At 35.5% G+C, this 17,516-nt stretch overlaps 1 protein-coding gene across 1 annotated transcript in view; it reads left to right on the top strand.

Annotated features, from left to right (window-relative positions):
- The window catches only part of CSMD1 (CUB and Sushi multiple domains 1), a 1,067,119-nt gene that overhangs the window by 979,796 nt on the left and 69,807 nt on the right, over positions 1–17,516 (top strand). Inside the window, exons 49-50 of the mRNA XM_059468452.1 lie at positions 6,637–6,825; positions 14,702–14,887. Coding sequence (XP_059324435.1) covers positions 6,637–6,825; positions 14,702–14,887 — 375 coding nt within the window. The remainder of the gene's footprint in view (positions 1–6,636; positions 6,826–14,701; positions 14,888–17,516) is intronic.

Genomic DNA, 17,516 nt, shown 5'->3' with positions numbered 1-17,516 from the left:
ACCACAAAAGAGCCGGACTCAGTGTAAGCTTTGCTCAACAGTGACTTCCCTGTATTATCAACACTTTGAAAAACATAAATTCTATCCTAGACAAACCAGCATGCCTGGGAACAGAGGAGGGAAAGGGGAGAACAGGCAGGGCAGAGGCTTTTCACAATTGGGTTTGATATCTCATTATCTTACTCTGATCTGATTGGTAAAAAACTAAAATAATTTCCCCAAATCAAGTCTGTTTTGCCTATGACAGTAACAGCTGAATGATCTCTCCCTGTCCCTATTTCAGCCCACAGGCCTTTTGTTATATTTTCTGTCCCCGGCGCAGCTGAGAAGGGGAGCAATTCTGCAGCTTTGGTGTACACCTGGCATCCAGCCAGGGTCAACTCAGCACACTTCTATTATGTTCTTTTAACCTCTTAAGTAATTGCGAGAAGCTTAATTCTTCACCCTTCTTTTCTTGTTATTTTTAGGCTTTGGACATGTTAAACAAGTGTTTCTACTCCCTCTCTATTTCAATTTAGAAAAAAGAATATTGATTAGTTTGTCTACATTTTCCAGTAGATGGTTAGAAGTGACAAGGGAACTGTGTGAAGAATTTCAAGAGACTCTGTATAATTGTTTCTTCTCCAATTTGTAAACTTTTAGGTGGGTGATTTGCACAGCAGGAAGGTCACAGAGAAGTACTGGGAATCACGAAAAATATTCAGGATGATTTATAAATGTTTAACCACCAGTAAGAATAGCTGTCATATAAATAGCAGGTTATTTAGTCAGATATTTATTTTGCAAACATTCACAACTATATCACTAAAGAGGGAATAGGCCTTTGAAAATTTATCTTGTCTTTTCATGTTGTTTATTTGTTAGATATAAAATAAAATGCAAAAGGAAAAGAATGACAGCCTGATCCCTTTTTGTGGCTTGGTTGATTATTGTTCTCAATTTTGATTCTGTACATTTTACAATGAAAATTAACATATGGAATGGATGGTCCATTCATTAAGGAAATGGTTTAGTAATCAGAAAACATATATTTAGTTTTATTATGTGTCCTTATCTACTTACTTTAGGCAGTGTCCAAGATAGATTCCTTATCTATAGAGTGAGTATGACAATAGCCCTCTACTACAGAGGATATTTAAAGAATAGCAGCACAAAGAGATAAGATTCCCCAGTAATATGACAAAGACAATTAAGTATCCAAAAGGGAAATTTATAAGGAAGGAGTGTACTGAGGTGTGACTTTTTATTTCTCAACATAAAATCTAGCATGTAAGGTGAACAAATCATTATGGTATATGAATAAATTTTTTTAATTTATTTATAATTTCAAATATAGTGCTGTTTCTGTGAATACTTACAAATATCTTCTCCATATTAGTTTTTTTGACTACTGATCAAGGAAACTGCTGGGAAATCAAGTCCTTTGCTAAGACTAGTTCTTTGATAAAATTTTGTAGATTCCCTGTAGAGAGTGAGTTCTACAAAATCATCTGGGAGGGTTGGACATGGAATTTTAAAGAATTTTAATTTGTAATTGGGAGTCATTTAATTGAACTTCCCTGAGACAGAGTGTCTCAAACAGCAAAAACTCCCCTCAACATAAATATTTAAATGTTCCAGCTATTAAGAGAATATGCTTTGTTAGAGTGTGGTCCTGCAAATACAAGATCAGTGTTTATAGGTGTTGCTGTCCACACATCCATTGACTAGTGATATGTGATTTAGCTGGCAGCTATTACCCTGTCAGTATTCAGTGGCAAATTACAAAAGTTCTGATGTTAAGTTAGCTGAATGTTTTGATTATAAGTGAGCTGAACATTCAGTATGTTGCTTTACAAAATACACTGTCTTCTAAGAGGTCCTGAAAGGACATGGGTGATATGTCATTTGGAAAAGTAAATTAAACCTGTAACTGTAAAGTTGCTTCGGTCAGTGGAATGGTCATAGAAGTTTATCACATTTTGTGGTAAAACATTGTCATTCTGAGATGAGAGCACTCCTGTGTGATTACACCTATTTCAGCTAAGCCTCATAGGATTCCAGGATAAATTCCCCCAGAAACTGGCTGGAAGAAGAACAGCATTTTATCACAGTGGTCCTTGACACAAGGCTGCAGTATTTTATGAGTGCACAGTATGGATTTCTGCTTAAGCTCAAAATTTTCACTCAGCTTACAGTATATGTAGTTTTCAGTCTGACATTCTTCAAACATTTGCTTACACTTCAGGTCTTCAGACATTTATTTATTGCTTTTTGTGTGGTTCTTCTGTTAATGTCAGTTCCTGATCCTAGAAGTTATGTGTGTTTCATCCTGGGCTCTGAAGGGAGTTCAGTTTAAAGAACAGATTAAAAATTACTAAAAAGTATGTAGACTTATCACTATTCCTTTACTGTATCAACAAGTGTATTTTTCAGAGTAAAATAAAAATCCATCTTCAGAATTTTTAGATAATTTGCTTAAAATACTTTTCTTCTCATGCTATTTATAGCTTAGACATTATAGCTTGGAGTATCAGCCTTTTCTATACATATCATGCTGTCATGGCAGCACAAAGTACTATAATCTTAGTAGGACTTTTACATGGATGTGGATTACAGGCACCGCTTACCTGTAACCTTGTTGATGGCTAATGACTTGCTACTACTTTAAAATGTCATTAACAAGAATTTCTGTAAGAGTGGAAGATGGATCTGATCTAGGTTGGATGAATGTTTTGTTTAAAACGTTCATTGGATAACATAAGTTATCCAAACATACACGGTTTACATGGCAAAATGTATGTTATGTGTGTTAGAAACACTCTTAACAGTCATGAAAATGTAAAGTTTGGCACTCAGGGAGCACAGCCCCTTTCTGATTCATGGGAAATTTTCTGTACTACCTGGTGAACTCTTCATTCTACTTCAAGGAATCCACCTCACTTCATGTAGTCTCATTCATCATGCCTTTTGTCCCAAACTTTATACCCATTATGGTCAAAATGCCTCTGCCAAGACAGTCTAGCTGTCCTCCTCAACCCTTCTTTATCTCCACCCCTTTTCCAGCCCTCCCTACAATTCACAGTCTACTTTTAGTGGTAGAAAACATAAGGTTTATCCATCTTTTATCTATCTTTCTTTCCCATCTGGCTTAACATCTTGATTTCTCTTCCTCTTCACAAAGACACCCCTAATTTGTTATCCTCCTCCTTCCTGTCTTCTGTCTCTGGTCTTTTCTTTCTTTGTGTCCCACTAGTCAGTTTCATTTGATTTAATTTTATTTTTCTTTCACTGAATAATATTTTACTCTGAAAGCAATCTCAGTTTCTGATTCATCAATCCTTTTGGTACCACTGCTAATGGCTAACCAAGTACTTCTTTTTCTCTCATTTTCATTGCTTTCTCCTGGTCTCCAGTCCCTCCCTTCCTGTTTCTCATCTCTTTGCACAATCTGTCATTGCTACTCTTCCCCATGGCTCTTAAATCAGCACCTTCATCTCGAATACTCTTTCTCTCCTTTCTCCAGTTATAACCTCCCTATTCTCAAAACACTTCTGTTAATTTTATATTCACACTTTAAAGTCTGTCTTTGACTTTCACAATGGCAGATGACCACAAAGCTTTACCGAGGCATCTCGGTTTCCAGACCTCTTCCCCATTTCCTACAGGTCCATGAAGCTGCTGCCACTCACCCACCTTGGGTTGCCAGGAAAAGTAAGCATTAGTAATGGTAGGCTGAAGAGATGGTTGAAAGCAGAAAATACACAGGAGTCATCAAGGTAATGATGACTCATCCTTTCCTCGTCTGGAAAGGAGGATATAGTTTTGTGTAGAATATCTGCAACAATAAACTTTAGAAACTAAGTATTTTTAAAGGGATGTTGAAGTAAATTCTGAGTGATATTGCTATTTTCCTTCTTGTTTTCTTCTATAAATCTTCCTTCTTGTTTTCTTCTATAAATTTCTTAATTAAAAAGATTTTTTTTTGCCTAGCTCCTTTCTGAACATCACTTGATTCACTGGAGAGCTTAAATAATGCTTTTGGGCTCAAGGCATTATTAATTGCTACAACATAAGCAAAAATTATGACTGATAGATTTCCCCTTTGGCTCCCAAGAAATTTTCAGTATTTTGACATCATTCTGTGCATTTCAGCAGCCTGAATATCCCATATTTCATGCCATTTTAAAGCTTCTCTCTCTGGATAGTCATATATATTTATTGTTGTAATCAGCCACAGCTAAAGCATGGCAATAAATACCCTGGCAATCAGAACATGAAGTTTAACCGGTTATGCTAAAAATCTATTATGCGTTAAAAGACCTCTTCTTTTATATCTAGCCAAGAATTTACTGTTAGAATAACAGTGTTAGCAGTTTAATAAAAGAATTACTAGTCCACATTAAATGGTTATAGCAGGAGATAGAAAAAAGGAGACATGACAATACTATACAGAAAAACAGTACAGTTAGAAATTTTATGCAGTATTACTGGGCTACAGAGAAATATTTTATGTCTAAAATTGCAGTACTGATGTAATAAATTTGGAGTTTTTTCTGAATTGCATATTTTATTTATGACTCACCATCTTTTCTTAAGATCTAGGATATTTAAAATTAAATAGTACTTAAGAGGTTACTGCAGCTGATTTTAGAGGTCTTAACCTGCTTGTTTTGCAATAACAATCTTATTTATTCTTCAATATGTTAAAAGGAAAATTAAAGCCATGTTTATCGTGGTTCTTTAAATGCCAAGTCCCCTTTTTAAAGAGTAATTTGATAATTAATGTAATTTAGGCAGATGAGTGAGTGTCCCCATACCTATAAAGGACACAGAACATGGCCCCAAACAAATCTTTTTACTGAACCATCTTGGCTTATTAATTTTCATTCTAGTTTTAATTTTTTCCTTTAATATTTAGCAGAGGTTTTTTTCAGTTAATCCCCAAGAAAAAGAATGTACAGAAATAACATTTTGAGTAGAAATAATGTTGCTTAATTGAGAACTATATAGCATAATTTCAACAGATAACAATATTTTTTGGTATTTTGAATGTTGGACTTTGCTGCTTATGTTGGGTGTTATTACTAGAAATATTGTCTTTGATATACTACATCTAAATCTAGACATTTAAAGGAAACATTTTGGTTAGGAATATAATCAACTCTATGATCTCTGTCAATGAACAAAAACATTCTTCTTTAGGTGGTAATTGATATGGTAGGTGCACCATGAGGTGACAAAATATACATTAAAGATAAAAATTTAAAAATAGAGCTAAAAATTGAAAGCTGTATACCCAAATCTGTAATTATGCACTTGTGAAAATAAAGCAACTTCTACTGGATAATGGTCTGCAGAAATTAAAATTAATATAGCTGTATATCTAAGACACATTTCAGTATTGTGGAGGGAGTATTCCAACAGTAGTTGCAGTCTCAGTCTTATTGGTATTGACATTTAGTTCTCAGTGGAGCTCAACAGTGTCCTCTCCGTGAAGAATGTTTGTAGGCTTATTTCAGTGGTGGATGTGCAGTCAGGTTTATGTTCAGAAAGCCATGGTCCTGCCATGCTGCTTCTGAAAAGATAATCTCAGTAAGCTTGATGTGGTGCATACCTGCTTCCAGTATGCAGTGACTTGTACATCAGCAGGGAGTCCAGGTAATTTTTCATATTGCTTTTATCCAGTGATAAATGTTTGCGTTCTACAAACTGATTCATGTTACAACTCTGTATACAGTTTGTCAAACTATACTGCACTTCTGCTTGATCTGGGTCCAGTTCAGGTATCCATATTCCATCCTTACAGAAAGATACTGCAACCTTATTTTGGGAAATGGTCTTTATTACTCACTTTTTGACACAAAAAAAAAATTGTACTTCTTTTGCTTATTCAGCATATATTAAAAAAAAATCCATTCTTATGTAACAGATTCTCGAGGACCATGCTGGTCATGAAATTCCCTCTGCAAAAAATAGTAGAGTAGTGATTAAAGTTAAGCAAGGCTTACTTTCATTTCAAAACTCAAACAGGTACATTCTGTCTTACTTCATATGTAGTGTAAATTCAACATTTAAGTAGTTGCAATCAGTTATGTTACATGCTTTTTGTAAAAGTCAATATACTTGCCCATAACTAAGAGAGAACAGGTACAAAAAATTAACAGCATTTTAATCTGAAAAAAAGCATCTGAAGAATCAGTGTAATGTTATTTGTCTTATAAATTTTTAACATATTTGACAAAATGTTTAAACTTTGACGTACATGTCTAAGTGCACTGAAATTTTTAATAAAGCTGTTTCTATATGTTTTTGAATATTGTGTAGCTCAAAGAATAATTTTAAATGCAGTTATCAAATTTGAAGTAGAATGTTTATTAAGTGTGAGCGAACTTACTGAACATTCTATATGCTTCATGATTGTAGCTTCCTTATGTGAAGCAGTACAAACTGGTTTTGATTATAAATTTTGGTTTTGAACTTCATGATGTTTCTTTATATGTAGTCTAAATCTTCACTGAGGATCCAAAAGCACTGTAAAGGTTTTAGAATTGATTTTAGTGACATTCAAAGTTTCTGCATGTCATAAATAATCCTAATTTTGTACATTAAGTGCATTTGATTTGTTTTTAGTAATGTCTGTTTTTTGGTTTTTAGCTGCTTATTGCAGTTTAAACCCTAATTTGAGGAATGGTGGAATTATAAATAAAACGGGTGGTCCTGCTGGAAGCAAAGTTCGCTATTACTGCAAGCCTGGCTACAGAATGATTGGTCACAATAATGCGACTTGCAGGCGCTACCAAAATGGAATGTACCAGTGGGATTCTCCTGTGCCAATCTGCCACGGTAAGATACTGCTTTCTTCTTGAGCAGGCTTCTGTAACTTCATGGTAAGGCTGTTTGACAAAACAAAGATGCAGCATTGTCAATACTGCTGTATGCCAAGGGAGACACTGACATCATGACCTGATCCAAACACACACTGACTTGTGTATCTCATGTGTGCAGGGTTGAAGTATTAAAAACTATTCATCCAGTCAAATACAGACCAAATGAAAAGTACATGTTCAATACTTTATTTTTTAGTAATGTACATACCTATAAACAGACCACAGGTTATTACATTGTATTACAGAACATTTTAAAAAATCAGTAGTTATAAGGGATTGCTTTATTATTTTAGAAAATAACTTTATAACCAGTTCTTTAAAGACATCATTTTTAACTTATTTTCTCTCTATTTTGGTTTTTTTGTTTTGTTTTGGGTTTTTTGTTTTTGTTTTGTTTTGTTTTGTTTCTACTATCCTGAAGCTGAACCAGGTTCTACTTCAGCTTGCTGCTCTTGCTAATAGTTGTTACTGTTTGTCAAATGTATATTCCCCATCCCTGGAAGGCCAGGCTGGATGGGCCTTTGAGCTGCCTGGTCTAGTGAAAAGTGTCCCTGCCCATGACAGGGGTTTGGAAACAGATGACTTTTAATGTGCCTTCCTACCCAAACTATCCTATGATTCTGTGATAACATCAGGGACCTGGGGAAAAGAAAGAAGGCTGCAAATTCTACCCATGTCATATATGGCCTATTCTAACGTGTCTGCTTCTTGTCTACTTTATTTATGGAATGAAATTATAGTGGCATTCATATTTAAGAACATGATTGATTAAAACTTGCAATTACTTGTTCTTAACTTTGTAAGACATTAACATTAGTTTTTATGTCTTCTTCAACAAAATATTTTGCTTGATGTTCCACCTTAGTGATGGTTCAGATATTTCTAAAAGGACCATAAGACGGAAGTATGAAAGTTTTATGTTGTGATTTACAGAAAAAAAAAAGGTCAGCTGAGATTTGGTGTGATACTTACTCTTGAGAGTGTCCTATTTGTAAGAACAGTAAAAAGCTGCAGAAATTTGGCTACGGTTGAAGAAATTGAATGAACAGGGTTCCTATATTCTATACAGAATAATTTGGTAGCTAAGTATTTCTTCAGGATGAGCATTTTCCTGTTGAGAATGGCCATGATGGCTATGTCCCTATCAGTTCAGGGAGAAACTCAAACTTTCAGTGTGCCACAAGCAGGACCTGTGTATCTGTGCTTCCAGAACCCAGGATGTCTTCTAATCTCATATGCCATATTGTTATGTGGTATAATGCCACATATATGCCATATATGATTTGATATGACGTGATTCTGTTTGATCTTCCTGAAGGTCACTAAGTCATGGGAGAATCTGTGTGTGATCTGCATGTGAAGTAAATTTAGGGACAAATGCTGCTTTTGGACTTGAACTGCATTTTAGGTGCTGTTTCTGGTGCTGGCATTGAAAATTCAGACCCTTTGAACTAAAGAACCTGGAATAATGACTAGGCCTACAGCTTGAGATCAGCAAAGTGGAGGATAAAATTTTGTTCCAGATTAAAAAAAAAAAAATTTAAAATCTGTATGTGGGATAAAGTTTTGATTAATTTGCTTAAACATGAAAGTCTAGTGTCATTTTCAGTGTCCTGAAGTGTTTTACCTCTCCTCCATCCACTAGTAGAGAAAGATATTTCAGGTATTAGGCTTGCAGGATGTCTTGGAGGCCTAACAATCTCCGGGAACAATGGGAAAAGAAAAAACAAGCCCCATCTGCCTAAACTGTTGTATTTGATTGGGTCAATACTGTTGCTGAAACTTTGGGAGCTATTTTGCTGGCTATCTGGCAGGTGTCTTTTTTTAAAAAGTAAAGAAATTTTTTCATCTCAGTCTGGACCTCAGTTACTTTAAGCATGTGAGGATGGAAACAGTATTCTGTGTGTAGTTGTTAGACTGGGGGAGCTGGGGCAATAAATTTAAGGAGGCCCTGTATTTTACTTCTCTCTAGAATTTAAAATCTTATGATTCCTCAGCTGTCACAAATTCTATGCAATTGTATCCCTTAGCTTTCTGCTGCTTATCTAGCCAGACTATATTAGCTTTCTACTGCTACTTCCACTAGAGTTCTGTAAAATGAAAATACAACTCAGCACATAAAAATTCTTATATAGTTAATATTTTTTCGTAGTTTCTCTCTTTTGTTAGAACAGTATAATGTCAAGAGTTTTCTTTTACATTTTTAGTTTTTACATTTTATGTTCACAATTTTCTGTTCACAATGGCACAGAAAGTGCTTCAAATTGGCCATTCTAACCTTGAAAATTATGTCCAAACATAATGAGGCTTGTGAATGGAGAAAAAAGTTATTTAAACAATTTGAGAAAAAAGTCCCCACTTTTAAGGACAAAATTAAATAATTCACAGAAAGGAGGATGGAAAATGTACAGATGTGCAGGACTTGATATAACATCCCAGGACTTGATAGTGGATAAGCAAGGGTAAAAGAGCCTCAGAAAGTAATAGATTCTGAACAGAACTACAGAGTACTCAAGAAAATTGTAAAATACTTCAGACATTGTGTCTGCCCTTTTTTTATCACTGTCTGCAAGAAGGAGCTTTGAAATTTTATCAATCTAGCATGTTCACAAATATGTTTTTTCATTAATTTTTAGCTGTATTTATAATTTCATCCATATATATGGCTGTGGGTATGTAGATTTCTGTAAACAATGGGAGAAAATAACATTTGCAAAATAGGTTGTTTAATCTTTACTATAAATTTCTTATAAATGTAAGATTCCTCATTTTAATATATAACTTCACAATTCTGGCACAATTATTCCAACTTGTGTGTCTGAATGAGGCATATGTTATTCAAAAAACTCTGAAATGGAGAGCATATTTCAAAATTTATTTAGTGCTTGTTATCAAAATGCATTCTCTTTAAAAATTACTTAAAATTACACATTTGGTCCTGCTCATGTATTTCATTATAGGGTCTTTCTAAATCAAAACCCCTTTGATTAGTTCAGAAATTTCTGTAAAACTAGTCCTACAGGGTTACATTCGTAATTAATAACATGAAGTTGCCAGAATTAATTTTTGAAATCAAGTTTGATCATATTATCAAAAAGGGTAATTATTTTTTTGCAGATCTATTAAACAAAATCTAATTTGAATATGAAAACATCTAATATAAGTTAATCTGATGGGGTCAGAAGATATTTTCAATTCATCTTCTCAAATGCAGATGTTGTAATAATGTCCTGAGTGCTGTATAAAAAACTTGACTCCTATCTAGGAAATTATAACTTACTGTTTTTGCTTTTATTTCATTTGTGAAGTGAAAACATGAGTCATGCTACATTCAAAAGAGATATGGAGAGAAAATAGCAATTCTTGTATAAAAGTAAGTGGCTGCTGAGAGGAACTAGTAAGGCCCCAGAAATGATACTGGCAACATTTGTGAGCTCATGTATGGATTGCCATGCTGGAGGGGGGCAGGAAGAGAGGTCTGAGGCTGGAGATGAAGAGAAGACAAGAGAAAATATAAGAGAAGCTTGGCAAGAAGAGCATTTGGACTGAAAAACTGAAAGCAAGTTGTCAGGGTCAGTATGGCTCAGCAGTGCTGGGTTGCCAGAGTCTGGAGACTGAGACGTGTCTGGGCAGGGGCTCTGGCAGGCATGAGCAAATGCCCCTCTTTACCCCACCTGTTCTTCCTATACAGGACTCAGCTCTTGACTTAGTTCTGCCTCATTTCTCCCTCTCATTCTTGAAAGAGCTTAAAATAATTTTAAAGAGCCTTGAAAAACCCTTGGCTGCTCTTCACTATTTGAGTTACTTCCTAGTAGGTTTATAATAGAAAACTGGAGGTACCTGCTTTAAGGAAGTTCTCATCTGAATTGTAAGTACTTGGTAAGGCTCTCTTTATGACAGAAGCATGATACAAAGTTTAGCTGATGCCAACAGTTCCTGCTTGAATTGCTGATTCCAGGTACTGTCACTAAGCTTACCTCTGTTCTTGAAGTCTATAGATGTACACTGTGGAGTTAGAGAACTTTGTACCTTTTGCTGTACTGAACAAAGATTATTCCAAGACCATGACTGTGTTCCATGCCTGCCCTGGGAGAATGGGCTTGAAAATACCTGTTTGCATTTTGCACAAGACCTATGACTCTGAAGCCACCAAGCTACTTCCTCATAAAATCCGGTGTTTTGTGTTATTGGGCATGGAATTAGGCTTGGGCCTTTTACCTTTTTGGTAAATATTACTATGCAAAAATGTTCTTTTTGCATACAGTGTTAAAAATGTAAGGTAAGTAGCAAATTAAAAATACCAAATTCCAGCAATCTCTTATAAACCAGTGACCATACTTCAGAATATAAAACAATAATTGTATTACTCTAGACTAAAAAAAAAATCCAGAAATTTAAGGAGAAATCAGGTAGTTTTAAAATCAATGTTTTAATAAGCTAAAATTATTTCCAAAATGAATGAAATAATTGTTTTTTCTTGACAGAGGAATAACAGCTAACCTTACTTTAACAAGATCCTAAGTTAGGTTTTTCTTTTTTTTTATTATTTTCTCAGAGGAGATAGTGAAATACTGGAAGAGATTGCCTGTGGAGAGTGTGAAATTTTCATCACTGGAGATCTTTCAAAAACAAATAAGATCAAGATTGGTCAAGTATAATTTTGACTTGTGATAGGAGAATAGACTAGATGACCCCTCTTAACAGATTTTTTTATACCCCAAATCCCATTTCCACTTCCTTTTTTATTTCTGTATGTATCCAAGTCCGAGAATTGTCAATGCTCTCTCTAATGCTTCCAACTGGATATCGTGCGCATAGGCCACTGAGTGTGTTTTTGTTTTGAATCCTGCTTTTAGGGACTTCTCTGTTTCTAACTTCAGTTCTTGGTATTTAAATGCCTTTTCCAGCACTATTCTGTTCAATGCCAGAAGCAGGTCACTGAATGATGAATGCTTGTGGATTAATTTTAGGGATTTTCCAGCGTATGAAAATAAATTCCATGTCTGCCTGTAATGCACTCTTCAGCTTCATTTCTATATGTAATGAAATTGCATACTTTGATGATAAATTATATGTAAGTATCTTACTAGTGTAATGCAGGTGTATGGATACTTTGAAGGATTGCCATACACCTTAAATTTTCTGGTTTTAATAAGAAATAAAGGCAAGTCTGGTGTGGAACATGAAATAGCAACTATAACTACATCTCAGTTTCTAGATAAAAGGCTTTTCCCCTTGCATTGGAAGAAGGATATTTTTCTGCTGTGCAAGATAATAGATAAAATTAAGGCTGACATATTTTCAACACTCTGCATGCACATCTCCCAGCTGGAACCTGTCGGTCTCATCTAATCACTGACCTAAGAAACATGCTGACAATTCCTCAAGTCAGAAGATTTTCTCAGACCATTCTTAATTCTTTAACAATCATGAAGCTGTGAGCTTCAAAATCCTTGATTGTGGCACAGTAGCATCGTTTCCCCTCCCCAAAGAAAACATTTTAGTCAGTTTGGTTCAGCTTTACTTTAAATTTCAAAGTACTTGCTATTTAATGAAACTCTCCTTGCTGATATGCTTTGTTTTAACACTGCTGCTCTAAAAGCCTTTAGCAGCCTTGATAAATTTCTAGCAACAGGAATAGTTCATTCCAATCCCAGGCTCTGGGAGACAAGCATACAAAAAATAAACAGATAAGACTCTAACTGAAACAGTGCCAGAATGCCCAAACTGCTTTTATGATAAGTAGCTAAAGCAGCAGTGAGAAAAGCCTGACAATGTAGCAGTACAAGATTTAGAAACAACTAAGGAAAGAAGGGTCACAGTAAGGGCTGAGGTACACTCTGAGGGTTAAAGTGCTGAGGTGTGGCAGGTAAGCATAGGTTTTGAGGTGCTTTAGCATACTGGACATTGCATCAGATCTGACATAACTGAGAGACCCACCTGTGTGTGAGCAGGCATTGTACATCTTTTATTCCTTAAAATAACTTGCACATACAAACTACTCGATCTTGAACTTTTCAGTGTGTCTCTAGAAAGGTTATTCCTAAAGGTGAAGAACAAATGCTGACAGAATTATTAGCTCTACCATGAACTAAACAGACCTGGATTGGTTTGTTGGGGGCTTGTTTTGTTTTGAAATGGCATAATAAAGGCTTTTTGCTTCACTAAGGTATTTGAAGTTATTTCATGTTTGGAGTATTTAGAGAGAAGTAAAATTAGTTCCACCTGTATTACAGCATCCTGAGTGGGTCGCTGGTGGTGAGAGAGAGACGGTGAATCTTGTTTCTTGATCAGAAGGCTGGATTTATTGATATATCATATATAATACATTATTACTATACTAAATAGAATAAAGACAGAGAAGTTGCAGAGCTGCTGCTAGGCCAAGAATAGCAAGAAAGAATCTATAACAAAGTTGTGTCCAAGGACTCTGTCCCTAGCTTGTTCCTTGTAATTGGCCCTTAATTATAAACATGGGAGCATGAACCAATCACCAATCAAAATAGGTGCCCCTGTTGCGTTTCACAGCAGCTGATAATAATTGTTTATGTTCCCTTCTGAGGCCTCTGCCCTCCAGAAGACACAGAAATCTGAAAGAAAGGATTTCTGTGAAGAAATGTCTGCGACACACCTGTATATACAGATGGGCACATACATGGGATGGGTGGATGGAATCATAGTTTTGAGTTTTGGGTTTTATACAATTAAATTAATGCAGATTTAACACAAAGATTTCTGTTCTGATATGAGGAAAGAGACCTGAAAATGTTGACAAGAAGTCAAATCTTAATCAAAAGCATTCAGAGACATTGTCACAAGTCAGAAGAGAACTGTAAGGCACGTTAGGATGAGTGGAGGCATAGTGTAAGACGTTGGGCACACTGAAATCCTGCACGGTAACCACAACCTGAAATGCATTGGCATTTTTGTGATGTACTAAAGTAGAGTATGAGTTTAACTTTCCATCAATTCAGCATGCCGACAAACTTTTTGCAATTATTGCTCGCCTGACACAAGATCAAAGTTGTTTCTAGTTGTAGGTAAAGGATTCAGCTGATCTTTAGGGAATATGAAGCATTTAACCAGATACCCCAACGCTGACTTTGTTGAGTACACCAGAGAACTTAAAAACTACCACTCCTGCTGTGATCACCTTGTGGAAAATGGCTTCTAATATAAAGACATGCTCCCAGAAGCTGCAGAATTTGATTTTATCCTTCCCCTTCTCCACTTTCTCTTACATGATTCAGAGCAGCTAAAAGTGAACTTCCAGAACCTCTTCCTTATTGCTTCTCTCTGCCTTTTCTGTCCCAGTACTACTCTCTCCACTGGCTGGAGGCTCAGCCCCTGCCCACTGATGGAGAAAAATGTATTACTAGACAGGGAAGTGTTTCACTTATGGACATTATTCAGATATTTTAAACTTTATTTACATATTTGAATAATTTATTTCAGAATTGTAAATATTGTGTGTATCTAGGCTTATCAATCTTCTACATCATGGAGGAAATTATTTACTGAATTATTTTCATTTTTTTTCCTCCTTCTGAATTTAACTCCAATTTTTCTCTCTGCAGTGATTATATTGAACTAAATAATTATTTATATGATATTTGTCTGTATTAGGTGCACTTCTAAGTTTTTATCAATGTTTTAAACACCATTACATTTACCAGGATGTTGCAAATATAATGCAAAATTTATTTCAATTTTTGTAATGAGAAATGTCAAAATTACTAATCTATGTTTCTTATTTCAGTGGTGGGACAATATTTTAAAGATATATATGATAAAATTCCTATTCTTCATATTTTTCTTTTCTTTCTTTTCAGCTGTATCTTGTGGCATTCCTGAGGCCCCTGGGAATGGTTCAGTTATAGGTAATGAATTCACTTTGGGCAGTAGATTGATATATGAATGTAATGAGGGCTTCAAGCTAGAATCTAGTCAGCAAGCAACAGCAGTGTGTCAAGAAGATGGATTATGGAGCAACAAAGGGAGGCCGCCTGTTTGCAAATGTAAGTGGGCATGTATTTCTAAAGAATATTTCCCCAGAACTTTCTCAGGAAATTCTTTACTGCTGATGTTTAAGTTTTACATAGACATATGCCCTGAAATGGCCATTCAGGAATGCATCATCATTTAGCAAAGTAGAAGAGGCCTATAAATTTGTTTGATTAAAAAAATCTTTGTTTTATCTTATTCAAAACATCTGAAATTAAATAGTTAGATAATGATATTTCATGTATATTTTCTTATTATGAATAATATGCCCTTCACCATGATGAGTTACAATCAGCAATTATAATTTGGTTTTTTTTTAATATTGCTTCTAAATTAATAAAAGCAAAATTTATTTCTTAAAATATTAGTGTAGATAACTAAGCTGGATAAGACTCCTTCAGCCTTCATTTCTGCCTCCTGTCAGGAGCAAGCCAATGTAGTGCAGACTTGTCTAATATATGGCTTAGCCTCTCATTTGCTCTGGGCAGCCACTTCTTCTCTCTGTCCTGCATCAAAGCAATAATTAACTGAGCCTGACTTCAACATGACTTGAAATACTGATTAGGACATAATCTCAAAGTTAATAATTGCTATAATACTAGGTGTAAAAATTTTGAGAGTTAATTTAGAATCTTGATCTAATCAACATTATATGTATGTGCCTTCCAGATTCTGAACTTGATAAGTACTTTAATTTTTCAAACAAGTAAAATTCAACCCAGTTGTATAGAAATAGTAAAATGAGGCAAGAATTGTGAAGTTATACATGATTATGAAAGGGTTTTCATTTATTTGAATCAGTTAATAGCAAACAATTGTTAGAAAATATTTTTGAAAGTTAGTTTGAGAGAATTTCTGAGCATCCTTGACAGATGGTCATTTAACCTAATCTTGAACACCCTCCTGAATACTCTCTTTCAGTAATTTTACTGAAAGTTTACTTTCCCCCTTGCAGCTTTCCTAGCATTTATATAATCTGAAACTTGTTTTCTGCAGTATAAAGCCCTTTCATTTTGTATCCGCAGCGGACAAATAGAAGTTACTTTATACTTATTCTTCTTAATGTGATTGAAAACTGTTATTTTTCAGTGTAGTGGGTTATCTTTGGTGAGCAGTCATACCTCATCCAGCTGTTCACTCCCTTTCTCTTTTCAACCAGATGGGAAAAAATGGGATGAAAACTCTCATGGGTCAAGATAAGGACAGAGAGAGGACTCAGCTTGGAAAAAAGTTAATTTAATGTATTGCCAGTTAAAATAAGGTGAAATCAAGTTTGGAAAACAAAGGTTGCAAAATATCAAAACAACACTCTCCTCCTTCTGTTCCCAGGGTCACCTTCATTCTGTTGGCTGTTCTCCTTACTCCAGCCAGTGCTAGGGGATAAGGAATGGGAGTTGTGGTCCGTTTATTAAAGGCTTCTCTCTGCTTCTCCTTCCTCCTTGCACTTTTCCTCTGCTCAAGTATGTGTCTTTTTCATGAGCTGTTGAACCTTAAGATAAACTTGCTCTAGTGTGGCTCCCCCATCAGCTGCAGATTCTTCAAGAAATAATATCCATCTGCTCCAGTGTGGGCTGCAGTGTGGATATCAGCTCTGGCATGGTGCTCTCCATTGGGCTGTAGCAAAACACCAGCTCTGGTGTTTTTGTCTGGAGCACATCCTTCTTACGTGACCTTAGTGTTCCCTCTGCTGTTTCTCACTCTTTTTGTTTCTGCCTTCTCTGCCTGTGCAGTGTTTTGCCCTTTCCTAAACACGGTTTCCCAGAGGTGCTACCATCATGGCTGCAGAGCTCAGCCGTGCTCTGCTGTGGGTCCTTTGGAGCTGCTCGCTCACCCCTGCCAGCACCTCGACTCCTGAATCCAGTGCACTCAGTCACCTTTTCTGCAGAGATAACTAGCTTATTGTGGTTCATTCTCACTCTTCCTTCCCACTTTTAGGACCAGTGACTCTCATTGTTGTCCTCTGGACAATCTCCAATTGATCTTCACCTTTCTTGAAGGGCAGTGCCTAAAACTGTACACAGCAATTTCACAGAGTACATAAAGAGGATTATTCAAAACCAGCTGTGATCTCACAGACATGATGTGAATTCCAAGCTGTATACAGAGGGAAGGCTGTGCTCCAGTGAATTGAAGTGAGCTTCATTCTCAGAAAAAAATTGACAATGTACAAAGCACATAACTTGAATGATATTTTTTTTGAGGGAAGAGGCCAGATAAACTGTCTGGGGATTAGATATACTAAATTCATAGCACTATATCTGCGGTGAAAAAAACCAGAAAAATAAAAAAATAAAAAGGCTCACATTATTGAAATGTTCAAACTTAACCAGACAATGACTTTTAGCATTTATCACAACTTTCAACATTAAAAATTTTGTTTAGTATTTATAATAAACTAACAAAATATATAACACTTTCTTCACTTCCTTGTCTTCTATTTTCCTTTTCTAAAAATTTGTTGTTTGAAAAAGAATCCAATTCCTTCTAAATCTAGGTGTGCTAAATTAAAGTGCTAGTGATGTACATGACAATTTAAAATCAATATTTTCAGAATGGATTGCTATTTAGTGACAGACACGCTTTACCCAAGATATCTTACTTGCGAAGTGCAGAGAGCTTAGACAATCTGCATAACAACCTGTT

Source organism: Ammospiza nelsoni, chromosome 3 (assembly GCF_027579445.1).
Source record: "Ammospiza nelsoni isolate bAmmNel1 chromosome 3, bAmmNel1.pri, whole genome shotgun sequence".
In the NCBI taxonomy this organism is placed as follows: domain Eukaryota; kingdom Metazoa; phylum Chordata; class Aves; order Passeriformes; family Passerellidae; genus Ammospiza; species Ammospiza nelsoni.
Note: the sequence above shows the minus strand (reverse complement) of the source record. Positions and strands in the feature narration are given on the sequence as shown.